Below are 18,291 nucleotides of genomic sequence, written 5' to 3'. Positions count from 1 at the left end.
TGAGTCTTTACAAAACCTCCCCTTTTTTGCCCATCCTGGGGCTTGAACACAGGGGCTAGGTGCTATCCCTGAGCTTCTTTTTTTTTGGGGGGGGGAGCGGGGGGTCTGGTCGTGGGCTTGAACTCTGAGCCTGGGCGCTGCCCCTCAGCTCTTCAGCTCAAGGCTAGCGTTCTACCACTTGAGCCCCAGCGCCACTTCCGGCTTTTTTTTTTTGCTTATGGGTGCTGAGGAATTGAACCCAGGGCCTCATGCATGCAAGGCAAGTGCTTTACCACTGAGCCACCTTCCCAGCCCCTCCCTGAGCTTCTTTATACTCAAGGCTAATGCTCTGCCACCTGAGCCATGGTGCCACTTCTGGCTTTTTCTGAGTAGTTTATTGAAGATAAGAGTCTCATGGATTTTCCTGCCTGAGCTGGGCTTGAACTGCAATCCTCAGATCTCAGCCTCCTGAGTACCTAGGATTACCAACATGAACCACCAGCACTCAGCTAGAACGTCCCTTTTTATACATCATTTAAGACTGCATTTAGATGGTCTGGTTTTTCACCTTTAGTAGTAATAGTATAAATGACACTGACTTATTGATATTGCATCATTTTTGGGTGTTTACTTGATACAGTTTGATACAAATTGATATAATTTTATTAAATATGTATACATAAATGAGTGTGGAGAAGATAAAATGAATTAGCATGCAGAAATCTAGCTGTATTCAAATAAAGTAGTATTGGCATCGATGGACAAAATGTCCCCAGAGAAGATAACCTAGAAAGGACTGGGTCACAACCTACCTTCAGTTTCTCTGAAAATTTGCAAGTGACTTTTTGAGAAAGCCACTGTGGCCAGGCCCTGAGCAAATCTTGAGGAACATAAGGTCATTCAGAGTTAGTGTAATTTGGCCCTGGCCACTGGAACTGGATATCTGCTTGCAGCACCCTTACATAGAGCAAGCTGCGTAGGTTTTCCCACTTTTAACATCTCTTTGGCTATTCTCCAATTCCCAGAAGTGGGTCGGAGCAGAAATCCTATGTGTTCTCAACTGATCCACGGCTCAAGTACTTGAAGGAAAGCAGAGTTTCATCACCTCCTGATCCCGCAAACCAGGGATAGATAAAAACCTAGGCCAACCTCAGATTAAAATAAGGTGCAACAGTAGGCAGCATGTGGAACACAGCCCCAAAGGTGTCCTGTTTCATCTGTACTGTTTTGAGCTGGATTCTCTTTAATAAATGACTGGGTTTTCTCTAAAGAGACCTGCCCGCCCCCTCCCCCCCCCAAAAAAAAGAGACTCTGATCTTGTGTTTGCTTGTTTTTATTTTTTTTTGTTTGTTTGTTTTCTGGGGTTTTAACTCAGGGCCTTATCTGGGATTACAGGTGTGTACTACCACGCCCATCTTGTCTTTTGAGATTAGAGTCTCTCTTGTTCAGGCTGGCCTCAAGCGAAGATTCTCCCACCTCTGCCTCCAGAGTATCTGGGATTACAGACAGGCATCACTAGACATAGCCCTTTCATGTTTCTTTTTTCTTTTTTGTCAGTTGTGGGGCCTGAACTCGGCCTGGGTGCTGTCCCTCAGCTCTTCAGCTCAAGGCTAGTGCTCTGTTACTTAAGCCACAGCACCACTTCCAGCTTTTTCTGCTTATGTGGTGCTGAGGAATCGAACCCAGGTCCTCATGCATGGGAAGCAAGCACTCTACCACTGAGCCACCTTCCCAGCTGTCTTTCATATTTCTGTACCACACACTTGCCTCCTTTGGAGAAATAACACACTTTATGGGAGCATCTGAGAAAGGGGGAAGTAATGTGTGAGATTTTGAATACCTAATATGTCTACTTCTATTCGCAATGTGAGTAGTAACTTAGATGTAGAATTCCAAGTTGACCCACTGGTTTTCTTTATAAAAATGTGTGGGATTTCTCCGTGGTCCCTAACTCCCATTGTAGCTAATGAGATATCTGAAGTCTTTCTAATCAGAAATCTTTTTGTAGGATCCTATTTTGTTTGGTTTTTCTTCCTTGTGGAAGTTTGTAGGATCTTCTTTGACTCTAGCAAATTGTAAACATTACAGTCTGCTTTGATATGGTTATATTGTACTGAATGATAAACACATTCAGTTTGGAAATTCTTGATTTGATTTTCCTCCTTCTGAACATTGCTTTTTTTTTTTTTTTTTTTTGGGGGGGGGGGTCCGGTCGTGAACTCTGGGCCTGGGCACTGTCCCTCAGCTCTTCAGCTCAAGGCTAGCACTCTACCACTTGAGCCACAGCACCACTTCCAGCTTTTTTCTTATGTGGTGCTGAGGAATCGAACCCAGGGCCTCGAGCATGCAAGGCAAGTGCTCTACCACTGAGCCACCTTCCCAGCCCCTGAACATTGCTTTTTAAAATAATCTTTTAGCCAGGTACCAGTGGTTTACACCTATAATCCTAGCTACTTGGAAGGCTAAGATCTAGAAGAAAGCAGTTCAAGGCCAGGCCAAGCAGAAAAGCTCTCTAGATTCTACCTCCAAAATAACCAACAGAAAGCACAACTGAAGGAGTGGCCCAAGTGGTAGAGCTCCCGGAAAGTAAGCATGAGATCCAGAGTTCAAATCCAGTATATACACACCCGTGTGTATATGTATACATATATATACATATATATATATATATGTATATATATGTATGTAACCTTATCAAATCTTTGGTCTGAAGCTATTGTTTATGTTATTTTGTTTAAAGCTTCTGTTTGCTCTTTCTCTGCAAGCTCTTTCTTATAAATGTGCTTTGTCTTATCGGTATGTTGACAACTAGACCGCTATGAAGGGCATTGCCCTCAGGGAACCCATAAACCTCCCCCTTCTTTCTAGTTTTCCAGCTCATCAGTTTTGATTGATTTGTGCCCCATCCTCCACATCTTGTGAAGCCAGCATTTGTTTTAGTGTGGGTCTCAGCTAGGGTCTTCCTGTTAATCAGCAGTCTCCCATGCTGTTCAGCATAGCAGAAATAGAAGTTCCTTCCAATTTCCACACCAGTAGCAAATTATTATAGGCTTTGCCTTGTGATAAATCAGTGAGAAGGGGTAGTTCTGCTTCTTTGGGGCATTTTTTTTTTTTTTTACCACTAAGAATAGTTTGAAATCAACTAGGAGATAGATTCTCCATGAGGTATGAGAAATAAGGAATGGAAGTAGGAAAAGCATAATTTTTTGTGGGGGGGGGGTATTACTAGACAAACAACAGCCATACATATTTCATTTTGCTTTGCATCCTTACAGGACCTTAAATTGGAGTGAGCATTGAAAATTTCTGCTTATCTAGAAAGATCCCTCTTGTGACTCATCAGATAAAAGGCTACTATGTTTATAATTTGTTGTTTTATGTGGCAATACCCTTTTAAAATCATTGAAAATTCATTAGCTGTGTATAGTACATAGCAACCAAAATCTTAAATTTGTTGGAAAAACTCAGTCCTTAACCATTATATGAAATGGTTACAAGTGTTTTTCCACTTGTATGTGAAAAAATACAAACTTAAAAACCAGCCAAAGTCTGTTTGTAGGTTTTGGTTGTTGTGTTACTTCGTTTTGTAACAGGGTCTCAATATGTAGTCCAGGGTGGCCTAGAACTCAAATCTCCTGCTCCTATAACCTGAGTCTTTTGGTTTGGTTTTGGTGTGTGCAGGTGCAGGCACACATGTGAGTACTGGGACCTAAACTCAGAGCTTGGGCACTGTCCTTTAACTTTTTGACTCAAGGCTGGCACTCTACCACTTGAGCCAAAAAATTAATTTCTTAACATGAGTAGCTAACACATTTTCCATCGGAAACTTGTTAGTATTCCAGAAGTTGAAAACAGCCGAGCACTGGTGGCTCACACTTGTACTCCTACTGCTCAAGAGGTCAAGATCTGAGGATTAGGGTTCAAAGACATCCTGGGAAGAAAACTCTGTAAGACTTATCTCCAGTTCAATATCAAAAACGTAGAAATGGAGGTGTGGCAAAAAAAAAAAAAACAGCCAAATGAGCATGTTATGGCATGAGTTCTGGCCCTAGTACTGGCACAGATAAAACAAAAATGATACTACCTTACACTGCTTAGAAATATTGGCAAAGAGGTGGAGGAAGAGAAACCTCTGCACACTGTTGGTTGGAATGTGAATTAGAACAGCCCTTGTGGAAATTATGGAAGGTTCCTCAAAAAACAACAAAAAGAAAAAAAAAAAACTACCATTTGATCGAGCAATTCTACTAGTATATATGTCTAGAAAATGTCAGGATGTCTATACTACCACTTTCATTGAAGTGTTATTTACTGTAGCCAATATTAATGAATGCAAGTGCTGATTGATAGGGAGTGGATAAAGAGAATATGTATGCATACACAAAGAAAACTAGTCTTTAAAAAAGGTAATCCTGGAGGCTGGGAATGTGACTTAGTGGTAGAGTGCTTGTCTAGCATGCATGATGCCCAGGGTTCAATTCCTCAGTACCACATAAACAGAAAAGGCCAGAAGTGACGCTATGGCTCAAGTGGTAGAGTGCTAGCCTTGAGCACAGAGAGGCTCAGGGACAGAGCCCAGGCCCTGAGTTTAAGCCCCATGACTGGCAAAAGAAAAAAAAAAAGGTAATCCTGTAATTTGTAATACATAAATCTGATGGACGTTAACTAAATGAAGTAAGCAGATACAGATGCCACATTATCTGACTTGTGTGTAATTATTTTTTTAAATGCAAAAGTAGAATTTAAGATAACTTTTTAATTCCTTTTTGGTGGTGATTCCGTTTAAATTCAGAGTCTTGAGCTTGCTATACAGTTACTGTACTCCTGAGCCATGCTTCCAGCCCTAACGGTAAAATTATGGCATTACAGGTGGTAGAGAGGATGAGATGTTAAAGGATACAAAATTTCAAAATAAATCCAAGCGATCTATTGCATAACAGTGTATTTGCAGACTAGTTTCATTTGCTCATTGCACAATGGATATTTAAAAACTGTACACCATAAAAAAAAAACTTTGCCAGTTAATAGAATCAAAAAATAATGTGTTGAGGTATATATTTACCTTGTGCTGCTTTCCATTCCTTCTGTGAGATGTGGAAGTGGAAGTTCTTCAACTATTTCAGATGCTGAGACAAAAAAAAAAGGAAGTGGCGCTGTAGCTCAAGCGGTAGAACGCTCGCCTTGAGCTAAAGGACAGCACCCAGGCCCAGAGTTCCAGCCCCATGACCAACAAAATAAAAATAAAATTAAAAAAAAGAAATGTATATAAAAGATGGCAAATGGACGGGCGCCAGTGGCTCACGCCTATAATCCTAGCTACACAGGAGGCTGAGATATGAGGATCGTGGTTCAAAGCCAGCCCAGGCTGAAAACTCTGAGACTCTTACCTCCAATAAACCCCTAGAAAACCAGAAGTGGTGTTGTGGCTCAACTGGTAGAGCACTCACCTTGAGCTGAAGAGCACAGGGACAGCGTCCAAGCCCAGAGTTCAAGCCCCACCACTGACAAAAAAAAGATGGCAAAGTTGAACTACCAGTCCTGGACCTGCTCACCTTTACTGTAACTTGAGAAGAAAATGTTTTGTATTTAAAGTTGTGTTTAAGCCACTGTTTTGGGCTATCCTTATAAAAGCAACTTAGACTGTGTACTAAGGCTAAGAAAGACATAAATTAGCTTTTTTTTTTCTTGAGACCATGTTACTATATATAGTTCAAGCTGGCCTCAGATTTGTTGTGTAGCCCTGTCTGACCTCAAAAGTGCCTTCCTCCTGTTTTAGCTAGAATTATAGATATGGACCACCCATCCTGACTATGTAGATGAGCTTATAAGCACAAAAGAATACGACTTAAGGGGCTGGGAAGGTGGCTCAGTGGTAGAGTGCTTGCCTTACATGCATGAGGCCCTGGGCTCAATTCCTCAGCACCACATAAGCAGAAAAAGCCAGAAATCGCACTGTGGCTCAAGTGGTAGAGTGCCAGCCTTGAGCTGAATTGCTGAAGGATAGCGTCCAGGCCCCAGAGTTCAGGCCCATGACTGACCAAAAAAAATAATAAGACAGTGCAGAAGGGGAATTAAATGGAAGCCTTCAGTGAAATTGCGAATTCTGTATAAAAGGTTTCTAGAAGTGATATCTGAACAATGCTGAAGAAAGATTGTTTCTTGGGGGAAGAGGTTATAGAATCGAATGAGTTGGCCATTTGGCCTTGGGTAAGCCACTTAAACGTTCTCTGAGTTTGAACCTTAAATTGAAATTGTCACTAGGTAATCTGTTTCCACACAAAATCATGCTAGTACTGTGGCCTCTCCCTAGGCTTTTCCATTTTACCACTTTTTACTGTTTAGTTGGAAAGAAGTCTGGTGGATTTGTCTGCCAAGGCTGGCTCTCAAAAAAAAAGATTCTCACAACTCAACCTTTTGAGTCACTAGAATGAGAATTACAGAAACTAGGCTTCTCTGCTTCAGTCCTCTGGTTAAATCTTGGGAAAAGTATGGAATGGTGGCCAACACAAACTCACATTCTTACCTACTCTCAGAACAATAATAAGCTTGATAGCCAGATTCTTAGCTCCCGTTAACCAGTAAAATGCCAGCCTGGAGCCTGGCTAAAGTGATAGAGCACCAGCTTTGGGCAAAAATGCCTCGTGAGAGAGTGTGAGCCGAAGCCACAATATCAGTGCGGGGTAGGGGGCTGAAAAATCTTTTAAAAGCTTCAGAATCAGCATTCCAAGTTAACAGGTGACTTTTTCCCAAAAGCACCTAGGAAGAATCACCAACCCTCAGGGTTACAGTATGTTTCTAACTGCCAGCCAGTGTCATGCATTTCCTGGATCTTTGTTACTGTTGTACACCCCTTTCACGGCACTTTAAGCTGCTGTTACGGAAACCAAAAAATACAGTAGCTGGAACCAGAGAAATTTCTCTGGTAACACTGGAGGTATGCTCTGCTTCAGAAGGTAATTCAGGGCTCCAGATCTTTGTTATTGCTCTGTGATCCTTATAGCTGGTTCTTATACTCACAGTTTAAGATAACTGACACCATCAACAACAGTAACAGCCATCGTGAAAGCAGAGAGGTAGAAACTTTAAGCACTTGTCTTGGTGGAACAAAATTTGTCTAACTTTGATAGAATAAAAACTGATTTTCAAAAAGTCACAGGTAATACAACTGGAAGACAGTGGATATACTGTGCAATAAACCACCTAATCTCTACCGATCTATCTATCCGTAATCATTCATTTGTACAAAGCTTTACTCTTTTGCCCCTTCTAACACATTTAATTTTGCATCACAGAAAACACATTCCCAGCAAAGATTATTGACCTATAGTCATTCTGAAACAAGATTGAGCCTTATACATTTTGCTACATTCACAGTAGTAACAAATAGAACGCACTTGGTTAATTAATGTATGAAGAGCACTTTTGTGCTCACGCGTTTAATCCTAGCTACTCAGGAGGCTTTGTTCCTAGCCCGTTAGGCTGCAGCAAAGTCCAGGAGACTTATCTCCAGTTAAGCACCAAAAAGGCCGTAAGTGGAGCTGTAGCTCGAGTGGCAGAGCACTAGCCTTGAGCAAAAAAGCTCGGGGACAGCGCCCAGGCCCTGAGTTCAAGCCCAAACCCCAGGACTGACACAAAAAACAGTTGTAAGAGAGCCTTCAATAATGATACCAGAAGACAATGCCAAAGAAGATACCTTTGGTGTCCTTCAGCTTATGTGATTTTCCTGTTCTACCTAAGCAGATAATATCTAAATGACAGACACCGAGAACCATTTAATCTGTTCTCAATCGGATTTATCTCCGGTATAGCTTCCTTTCTTCTGGTCTCTGCGTTAGTTATCTTAAAACCGGGCTCCAAAGACCTGGTTGCTAGGAGACAAGACGCTGGAAGGGTGGGGACGCTGCACTGCGTCAAGCCTGACCGCGAAAGCCTTCAGAAGAAGGGGAAAGAGCAGGCCTGGCCTGGGGAAGCAGCCTTCAGGCCTCCAGTTGCTGTTAGGCTTCTGGCTCACTCCTGCCCGGCAGGAGGCCGTCGTTCATTGGCTCCTCCAAAGTGGCGCTAGCCTGCGATTGGCCCAGCGGCGCCGAGCCGGCTTGGCCACACCCTTTGGCGCGGGGGCGGAATCACCCATGCAAACGGGCGGGAGCGGGGGCGGCGTGTGAGGCGGCCGGGGCGGTGGACTAGGTCGCCCGGGTTCTGGTCCGCGAGCACGGCAGTGCCGGCCGCTGCAGGTGAATGAGGCGCAGCGAGGGCCGCAGCGGTCCAGTGGAGGTGAGCGAGACACCGAATGGACCAGAAGTGGGGCGAGGGGCGGCCTCTTCGCTGCCTCCAGCCTCGGCGGGGCGAGCTGGGCAGGGGTCCGAGTCGCCCAAACGCCTGCGGACGACTCGCGCTTATCCCGCAGTGCCAGGCGTAGCCTTGGGCCGGGCTCCCGCTGCCCGCCGGCGTCCCACCCCTGCAGCGGGTTCCGCCTGCCCGCCCGCCTGCGGAGCAGCCAGGGCTCCGGCCCCGCGGCTGCCCCTGCCCGGCGCCTTTGTCTGCCCCTCACCAGCCCCGCGCCCCGAGACTTTGTGCGCCCACACCTCGGGATGAGGTGGGACACCACTAAGGGCTGGGCTGCCTCTGGGCCCCAAGTTTGAAGGGCTTTGACCTACCGATCTTGGATGGAGAATGTCAGGGTATCGTCGCCTTCAGAACCAAAGCCAACTGCCTAGGTCTTGTTTGGGGTGAGGGGTCAGGAAGTCTGGGCACTCGGGCTCCCCCGGGTCCCGCAGGACCCAGGGCTGTGTTTAGCCCGCTGTGCCAGAGGCCTTCCACCCGCTTCCCTGTCCTCCCCACCCACCTTATTTTGCCGCTGCCTAGGGGGAAAAGGCTGTGTCCTAGAGCCTTCTCCCTGAAAAAAGAAGAAATCAGATGCTTGTCCCCAGATCTCTCTCTGGTAGGGAATTGACTTACTTTGTCTTATGGGTGTATCAAGAGGTACAAATCAGAGAGGAGATTTGAGGCATGCTCCTAAAAAAGTGTAATCTATTATACAATAGAATTTTTATTTTTTGGTAAATAACATATTTTAACTTTAAACGAATTTTTAGAATTTAATGTTTTGTTTTTATCATGAATGGGAGTGGACTTAGAGTACTTGGAGCTTTAGGCTTTTTCCTATGGTTATAGTTTATACATTTTCTTTTCCAGAATTAGATGCCTGTGACAGCCATTTTGAGAGAATTTATGTTTGATTAAAGATTATTCATCAATGCTTTGTCCTTCATACTTACGTTCAGACTCGAAATGATGCTTTCTTGAGCATTCACTTAATTACAATTGATGCTGAGTAGTCTCCTTTTGCCTAGCATGATTCAGTTTTCCTTTTTTAGTGCTGGTCCTGGGGGCCTGGTTCAGGGCCTCATATTCTCAGTTGTTTTTTCTCCTAGTACTAGTACTTGACCACTTGAGCCATATCTCTGTGGGTAATTGGAGATTTGTTGATTAATTGGAGATCAAATTGTGGCAAGCCAAAATCTTCAGATCCCAGATTTCTGAGGAGCTAGAATTATATATGTATGTGAGCACTTACTATGATTCAGGTGTGTGTTTTTTGTGTGTATGTGTGCACTTGTGTGCATATGCACCAATACTAAGGTTTTTACTCAGGGCCTGGATGTTGCATGTCAGCTTTTTCACTCAAGGTTTTACCACTTGAACCACAACTCCCACTTCTGGCTCTCTTTGTTGATTAAGTGGAGATAAGAGTCTTGTGAACTTTCCTGTCTGAGCTTGGTAAGAACCACACTCCTCAGATCTCAGACTCCTGAATAACTAGGATTGCAGGCATGAGCCACCAGATGCCCTGCTTAAGATTCAGTTTTGTAAAGAAAGTACCACTAGGAAAAAAACTGTCCACCTCTAAGATAGTACTGGGGTTTGAACTTAAGTCCTTAAACTTGCTAAGCAGGCAGTCTATCCCTTAAGCCACATCCTCTGCTTTTTAGCTTCAGGGTGTTTTGTTTTTTTTTTGTTTTCTCAGGTTCTTAGCCATTCCCCTAATATCCTGCCTCAAAACCACCTACTAATACTGAATAGCTAGAATAATAAGTACATAGCTGGGATGACACACAGGCACCAAACAGCTAACTCTTTTGTTGAGATGGAGGTTTCACTAACTTTTGTGTGTGTGTATGCTAGTCCTGGAGCTTGAACTCAGGGCCTGAGAGGTATCACTGAGCTTTTTTGCTCAAGGCTAGTGCTCTACCACTTGAGCCATAGCTCTACTTCCAGACTTTTTTTGTCAGTCGTGGGGCTTGAACTCTGGGCCTAGTTGCTGTCCCTCAGCTCTTCAGCTACTTCCAGGGAGATAAGAATCTCACAGAGCCAGGTGCCAGTGACTCACACCTGTAATCCTAGCTACTAAGGAAGCTGAGATCTGAGGATCACAGTTCAAAGACAGCCTGGGCAGGAAAGTCTGTTAGACTCTTATCTCCGATAAACCACTCAGAAAAGTGGAAGTAGTGCTGTGGCGCAAGTGGTAGAGTGCTAGCCATGAGCTGAAGAGCTGAAGGACAGCACCCAGGCCCAGAGATCAAGCCCCACGACCTACCAAAAAAAAAAAGAGTCTCACAGACTTTTCTGCCCAGGCTGCCTTTGAACTTTGATCCTCAGATCTCAACCTCCTGAGTAGCCAGGATTACAGGCATAAGCCTTTGGTGCCTGGCTCCACTTCCAAATTTTTCAGTGCTTAATGGGAGATAGAGTGTCACAGACTTTCCTCCCCCGGCTAGCTTTGAACTGTAATGTTAAGGTCTCAGCCTCCTGAATAGCTAAGATTATAAGCATGAGCTAGCTTCAGTAACTTTTGATCTGGGCCTAGGTTTGTACTTCTTCCTGATCTTCACCTCCTAAGAGTGGCTAGACTTACAAGGATATTTAAGTTATTCTTAAACACCTATAGCATAAATGAGTATCATATGTGAAATAAACATGTTAGATGCTGGGTGTGGTAACATATGCCTGTAATCCCTTAAAGAAAAATGTAAAAATTATTTTCTAGTGGGTACAATGCAGTGCTTTATAGTTATTAAACTGTTAGAACTTTTTTTTGAGAGTAAGTCTCTATGTACCCCAGACTGGCTTTAAACTTGTGGTCCTCCTGGCTCAGACTCCCAAATGCTGGGATTACAGATGTACATTACCATACCTGGATTTATTGTTAGGATTTTTTTTGGGGGGGGGTCCGGTCGTGGGACCTGAACTCTGGGCCTGGGCGCTGTCCCTCAGCTCTTCAGCTCAAGGCTAGCACTCTACCACTTGAGCTAGAGCGCCACTTCCGGCTTTTTTCTTTTTGCTTATGTGGTGCTGAGGAATCGAACCCAGTGCCTCATGCATGCAAGGCAAGCGCTCTACCACTGAGCCACCTTCCCAGCCCTGTTAGGATTTTTTATGCCAATTAAGATCAAAGTAAGATGATAATAAATATTCAATTCATTTTTATGTGCCAAACGTGTATGCTGGCTGCTTTATAGTATCATATAATTCTTGCAATAATCCAAGGTAGTGATTATTAGCTGGATGCAGGTAACTCAGCCCTGTAATCCTAGCGACTCAGGAGGCTAGGATCTGAGGATCACAGTTGAAAGCCAGCCTGGGCAGACAAAACTATGAGACTCTTATCTCCAGTTAACCAGAAAATAACTAGAAGTCAGAGTATGGCTCAAGTGGTAGAGCTCCAGTCTTTTTATTTTTATTTTTTTTGGTGGGTCATGGGTCTTGAACTCTGGGCCTGAGTGCTGTCCCTCAGCTCTTCAGCTCAAGGCTAGCGCTCTACCACTTGAGCCACACAGCACCACTTCCACTTTTCTGAGTGGTTTATTGGGGATAAGAGTTTCTCGGACTTTCCTTCCTGGGCTGGCTTTGAACTACAATCTTCAGATCTCAGCCTCCTGAGTAGCTAGGATTACAAGTGTTAGCCACCAGCACCCAGTAGAGCTCCAGTCTTGAGCAAAAAAACTAAGCAAGAGCATGAGGCCCTGTGTTCAAGTCCCAGTACCAGCACAGAAGAAAAGGTAGTTTTATTTTCATCATAGCTGTGACAATTCAAGCCTCAAGGTGCACTACTAGATTTGGTAAAGCTGGATCCAAATTTATAGCTTGTGGGTCTCATTTCATTGCTTTATTCTTCAGAGCGGTGTCACTGCCTCTTTTATGCCTTACTAAGCTTTATGAATCTTTAATCCAAGGATCTCAGGAACAGTGATGTTACCACTCCATATATTTAATCATCCTCAACTATGTGCCAGGTAATATTTTCCATCAAAATAATGTGAGCCAGCTACAATTTTTACCTTTGTTTTACAGATGAGGAAACTGAAATGCATATTATTTGAACCAGATAATAACTTAAATGTTAAAACCAGGATACAAAGTTGCACTGTCTGACTTCAGAATCTATAATCACTATACTGGCTCTTCAGTAAGGTACATCACTGCTTGGAAAAAAAGGTATGATTTTAGAGTGCTTAATGTTTTTCTTTGTGTGTATTTTAAATGTTTATGCAGACATATAAATAGGATAAATTCATGATGACTCCTATATGATTTCCTCTACCAGTGCCACATAAACAATTACATAGTTACATTGAAAGTTTTCTGTATTCCAACCCTGCAGTGTTACTCTCAGTCCCCAGCTCAGTCCTAGGAAGGGAATACTGTTGTATGCTGCATCTTTTTGTGAGATGCTTTTATTGCCTTTAATATGGTTTCACAAAATAATCTCTTTCTTCTCTGCACCTTGTCAGAGGATTTTCATCATGATTTTATTGCTGCAGTTCAAAATGAGATGACTTAACTTTGATGAGTATATGAATGTACTAAAGCTCAAAACTAGAGCTTTGGGCTGCTTTGTACACTGCTGTTGGTCTGCCAGTAGATCTAAGTCATTTCACTGGAACAACTGAATTTACACTGTATTAGGTTCTATCCCTCCCCACCCTAAATCATCTTTCTAGTTCACTCTTCCTCTCATATAAAATGAAAAGATCATGCATTTGAGGTACAGTTTATATGGATATGAATCTTTTCCCTACCTATTATGAGCTCTGTGACCTTGTCAAATTGCTGAACCTCACTGAACAGGTAGTTCCCTCATCTTTTAAATGGTGAAGAGGACCTTTTATAGGGATATGGTGAAAATGTCTTGTAATAACATGTGAAAGACTTAGTAATAGCATAGTTCCAGGCTACTAGTAAATACTCAGTAAATAACATGTTCCTCCATGGTTTCCCTTTGCTTTGGCTATTGGCCAGAATACTTTTTTCTCCAGTCCTGGGGCCTGAGCACTCTACCACTTGAGCCTCAGCACCACTTCCAGCCCTAGAATTGAACCCAGGCCTTCATGCATGCTAAGTAAGCATTCTACCACTAAGCCACATTCTAGCCCCAAAATACTTTTAATATGCTGTTTAAATTAATTTTTTGGGGGGGGTCCGGTCGTGGGGCCTGAACTCTGGGCCTGGGCACTGTCCCTTAGCTCTTCAGCTTAAGGCTAGCGCTCTACCACTTGAGCCACAGAGCCACTTCCGGCTTTTTTCTTTTTGCTTATGTGGTGCTGAGGAATCGAACCCAGGGCCTCAGGCATGCAAGGCAAGCGCTCTACCACTGAGCCACCTTCCCAGCCCTAAACTAATTTTTTTCTGCCAGTTTACAATCAGAATATAAATACCTTGAGGACAGGGACCATAGAACATGGTCGGAGTAGCACTTTTGTAATCATAATAGTTGGCACAGAGTTATCTCGCTAAAAGTTAATGTATGGAAATCATCTGGAGTATCTCTTGGTGATCTTATTGCCTCAAAAATCTTGGGCCATTCTTAACTAATGAAGGGTACTGGATATGTTACTCAGAAGCTTCCTGGAGGGCTGGGATGTAGCCCAGAGGCAAAGTGCTTGCCTAGCAAGTACAACATCTGTGTTCCATCCCCAGTACCAAAAACCAAAAGACTGGGGGAAAAGATAGTTAAAGAAACAGACAAAACCTCCTAGATTAAACTAAAGGTTGTAATGGGAAGCCTTCTCTCTGCAGGAGTGAGTGTTTTTGTGGGGTGCCTTGCTTGGCCTTTTATATATGAGTGTTAGCATATGTGCTTTTGTGTACTTTAAGAAGTGAACTTAGCGGAGCACCAGTGGCTCATGCCTATGATCCTAGCTACTCAATAGAAGGCTGAGATCTCAGGATCAGAGTTCAAAGCCAGCCCAGGCAAAAAAGTCCTTGAGAGTCTTATCCCCAGTTAACGACAGGAAAACTGGAAGTGGCACTGTGTAGCATGAATATTCATGGAAAAAAAATTGGAATATTGGCTAGGAATAAGATTAAATTAAAATTATGCAAACCAGCTATATGTTTGGAGTTTTCAGTTTCACAGTTTAATTACAACATCTATGAACTGATAGGTAAAGGATGTCAGGTACTTAAAGATTCTTTTAGGAAGATAAATTGTATTTAACTTTTCCTTAATACTTTATTATAAAAATTTTTCAATATACAGCTGAATCATAAAGAATTTTAAGCCAAGTGCTGGTGACTTGGGTACTTTATTATAAAAATTTTTTCAATATACATCTGAGTCTTAAAGAATTTTAAGCCAAGTGCTGGTGGCTTGGGTATATAATCCTAGCTACTCAGGAGGCTGAGATCTGAGGATTGAGGTTCAAAGCCAGCCCAGACAAAGAAGTCCAAGAGACTCTTCAGTTCACCACCAAGAAGCCAGAAATGCAGATATCCCTCAATTAGTATAGCCCAACTTGGGGCAAAAAAGCTAAATAAGAGTATAAGGCCCTAAGTTGGGCGCCAGTGGCTCTCATCTATAATCCTAGCTACTCAGGAGGCTGAAATATGAGGATCAAAGTTCAAAGCCAGACCTGGCAGAAAAGTCCAGGAGACTTATCTCCAATTAACTGCCAGAAAACCAGAAGTGGCACTATGGCTCAAAGTGGTACAATGTTAATCTTAAGCAAAAAAGCTCAGAGACAGTGTCCAGGCCCAGAGTTCAAGCCTCACAACTGACAAAACAAAAATAAGAGTGTAAGTTCCTAAAAAAAAAATAATAATAAGATTCTGAGTTCAAGTCCTATTACCAGTGCACATACATACATGCACACAAGTATGTACATACACACACAAGAATTTTAAATACTCAATGTATCTACCATCTAGATTTTACTGGATATTTTATCCTTATTCAGAAGCTTTTATATCTTAAGATATTTAGTATTACTATTCTATGTTTATTTCAGATAAACTTTATTTTTTCTTCTATAGTAGAAGATAATTTTTAGGAATGAATTATAACTGATCTATAATGTTTTTAACATTATAGATGTAAATATAGTTGTTTGTCCTCTTTATTCCTAGCTCCTAAAGATGAGTCGTGGATATTCAGAAAACAACAACTTCCTGAATAATAATAATCAAATGGTATTGGACATGATCCTTTATCCATTAATTGGAATCCCTCAGACCATCAACTGGGAAACTGTGGCAAGGCTTGTGCCTGGATTAACACCCAAAGAGGTAAAAAAAAAAAAAGTTTTCCAGATAACTTCTGAAAAAAAAATTAGATAAAATAAGTAAAGTCACTACTGTTGAGTGTGGTGTCATAGACCTATAATCCCAAATAATATAAGAAGATCATGACTCAAGGCAGGCATAGTCCAAATTAAAAAAAAAAAAAAGCTAGTTAGACCATAACTCAAAAAACAAACTGTGAAACTGCTCAAAGTGGTACATGTCTATAATCCCAGCTATTCAAGACATAGGAAGATAGAGATCTGTGGCCCCCTAGGCAAAAAATATAGAACTCTCTCTAAAAAATAACTAAAGCAAAAGAGCTTGGGATGTGGTTCAACTAAGAATGCTTACCTATCAAGCCACAAGGCTGTTAAATCCAAACTCTAGTACCACACACACACACACACACACACACACATAAATATATATATAAACATATATATATACAGCCATAAGAAGAATATTTTGTGAGGCATGAGATACCAGTGCCCAGCTAATCTTTTTTTTCCCCTTCATTTTATGTTATGACAGTGTGCAAAAAGGTTTGATGAACTGAAGAGCAGTGGCAATTCACCTGTTGACAACCAGTATAGTCCACTAATGGCCACTGGAGAGAGTCCTGTTGAAACTTTAGCCACATATATCAAATCCTCACTTCTTGACATTCAAGAAGATTTTCAGGAGATTGCTGATGGTCAGGATGCTATTTCCAAAACAGGTAGGTTTAAAAAAAAATGTAGTACTTGTCTGTATGATATGTGTGCAGAATTTTACATATGCTAACCAACTTTTCTTTATTTAAATATTAATATAAAATCTATATATAATTATAAAACCTATATTTATATCTATATTTATATGTTCCCAAATTATCTTTGCTATTTTGTAAAACTTTAAATGTTAATAATAGCTAAAATAGTTTTCTAAATAAGATATTAACTATGTCAAAAATTTTCTGCTTCAGTGTGGCTTAGTTATTTCTTATATTATTATTATTTTCTATGGATGTTCATTGACTTAATTTTTTTGGGGGGGTCCAGTCGTGGGGCCTGAATCCTGGACACTGTCCCTCAGCTCTTCAGCTCAAGGCTAGCGCTCTACCACTTGAGCCACAGCACCACTTCTGGCTTTTTTCTGGTGCTGAGGAATCGAACCCAGGGCCTCATGCATGCAAGGCAAGCACTCTACCACTGAGCCACCTTCCCAGCCCCCATTGACTTAATTTTAAAGCAGCAGTGGGGAGCCTTTTTCTTCTAGAAGCCATTGGGTATTTATGACATGATTCAGGTGCCATACAAAATTATTAATACAAGCAGACAGCCATGGGCAGCCTATGAAAATTACAAGTATCTGTTTAATCATATGTCAAGTGATTTGTGGAGCTTTAAACAGCCTCCAGGCCAGATGTTCCCTACCTCTGTAAAGGATTTTGACCTAGACTTTATACTTTTTAATTTTTTTATTTACTTTTTTTTTTTTGTCAGTTGTGAGGCTTGAACTCAGCCTGGGCGCTGTCCTTGAAAAAAAATTTGGGGGGGGGGTTGGTCATGGGATTTGAACTCTGGGCCTGGGCTCTGTCCCTCAGCTCTTTAGCTCAAAGATAGCACTTTACCACTTGAGCCACAGCTCCACTTCCAGTTTTCTGGTGGTTAATTGGAGATGAGTCTCACAGACTTTCCTGTCAGGGCTGGCTTTGAACTGTGATCTTCAGATTTCAGCCTCCTGAGTAGGATTACAAGCATGAACCATCAGAACTGGCTTACTTTTTTTATTTGCTTATTTATTTAGCCAGTCCTGGAACTGGAACTTTGGGCTTGGGTGCTGTCCTTGAGCTCCTATTTGCTCAAAGTTAACACTCTATCACAGCACCACTTCTGGCTTTTTCTGTGATTGATTGAAGGTAATAGTCTCATGGACTTTCCTGCCCAGGCTGGCTTGGAACTATCATCCTCAAATCTCAGCCTCCTGAGCAGCTAGGATTACAGGTGTGAGCCACTAGTGCCCAACTTACTTTTTTTATTTTTAAATGAGAGAATCATGCTTTTCTACCACATGATCTTCTCTGCAGCTACTTTTTTTTTCATAGTACTATGCTGTGAACTAAAGACCTTGTACTTGATGGGCAAGTATTCTACCAAGTGACCTACTTTCTAGTTGAGTCAAGTGGCACAGTGACCAGCTAAAAGAGATGTTTTCTGCAATTACATTGTAAATAACTGGATTTAGGAATTCTCAGAGTAGGGGCTGGGAATGTGACTTAGTGGTACAGTGCTTTCCTAGCATGCATGAAGCCCTGGATTTGATTCCTTAATACCACATGAACAGAAAAAGCCAGAAGTGGCACTGTGGCTGAAGTGGTAGATTGCTAGCCTTGAACAAAAGAAGCTCAGGGACAGTGCACAGGCCATGAATTCAAGCACTAAGACTGGCTTAAGAAAGAGAGAAAGAGGGGCTGGGAAGGTGGCTCAGTGGTAGAGCACTTGCCTTGCATGCCTGAGGCCCTGGGTTTGATTCCTCAGCACCACATAAGCAAAAAGAAAAAAGCTGAAAGTGGCACTGTGGCTCATGTGGTAGAGTGCTAGCCTTGAGCTGAAGAGCTGAGGGACAGCTCGTAGGCCCAGAGTTCAGGCTCCATGACCGGACCCAAAAAAAGAAAGAGAGAAAGAAAGAGAGAAGAAAGAAAAGGAAAGAGAGGGGGGGGAGTGAGGAAGGAAAGGAAAGGAAGAAGGGAAGGAAGGAAGGAAGGAAGGAATT

General features: G+C 42.3%; 1 protein-coding gene across 5 annotated transcripts in view; it reads left to right on the top strand.

Annotated features, from left to right (window-relative positions):
- Positions 1–8,146: 8,146 nt before the first annotated feature.
- The window catches only part of LOC138835948 (SANT and BTB domain regulator of class switch recombination), a 62,531-nt gene continuing 52,386 nt past the window's right edge, over positions 8,147–18,291 (top strand). For 2 of the 5 annotated variants that reach the window (XM_070034526.1, XM_070034523.1), the window contains exons 1-4: positions 8,147–8,250; positions 12,328–12,471; positions 15,382–15,540; positions 16,069–16,255. In XM_070034526.1, the coding sequence (XP_069890627.1) occupies positions 15,391–15,540; positions 16,069–16,255 (337 nt within the window). In that variant the 5' untranslated portion in view covers positions 8,147–8,250; positions 12,328–12,471; positions 15,382–15,390. Of the gene's footprint in view, positions 8,251–8,337; positions 8,573–8,594; positions 8,918–12,327; positions 12,472–15,381; positions 15,541–16,068; positions 16,256–18,291 lie in introns of those variants that run through there. The other 3 variants (XM_070034525.1, XM_070034524.1, XM_070034527.1) reach the window with 3 other exon arrangements.

The sequence above is a fragment of the Dipodomys merriami genome, unplaced genomic scaffold, assembly GCF_024711535.1.
Source record: "Dipodomys merriami isolate MVZ:Mamm:240054 unplaced genomic scaffold, mDipMer1.0.p SCAF_242, whole genome shotgun sequence".
NCBI classification, from domain to species: Eukaryota; Metazoa; Chordata; class Mammalia; order Rodentia; family Heteromyidae; genus Dipodomys; species Dipodomys merriami.
This window is presented reverse-complemented; position numbering and strand designations above follow the sequence as displayed.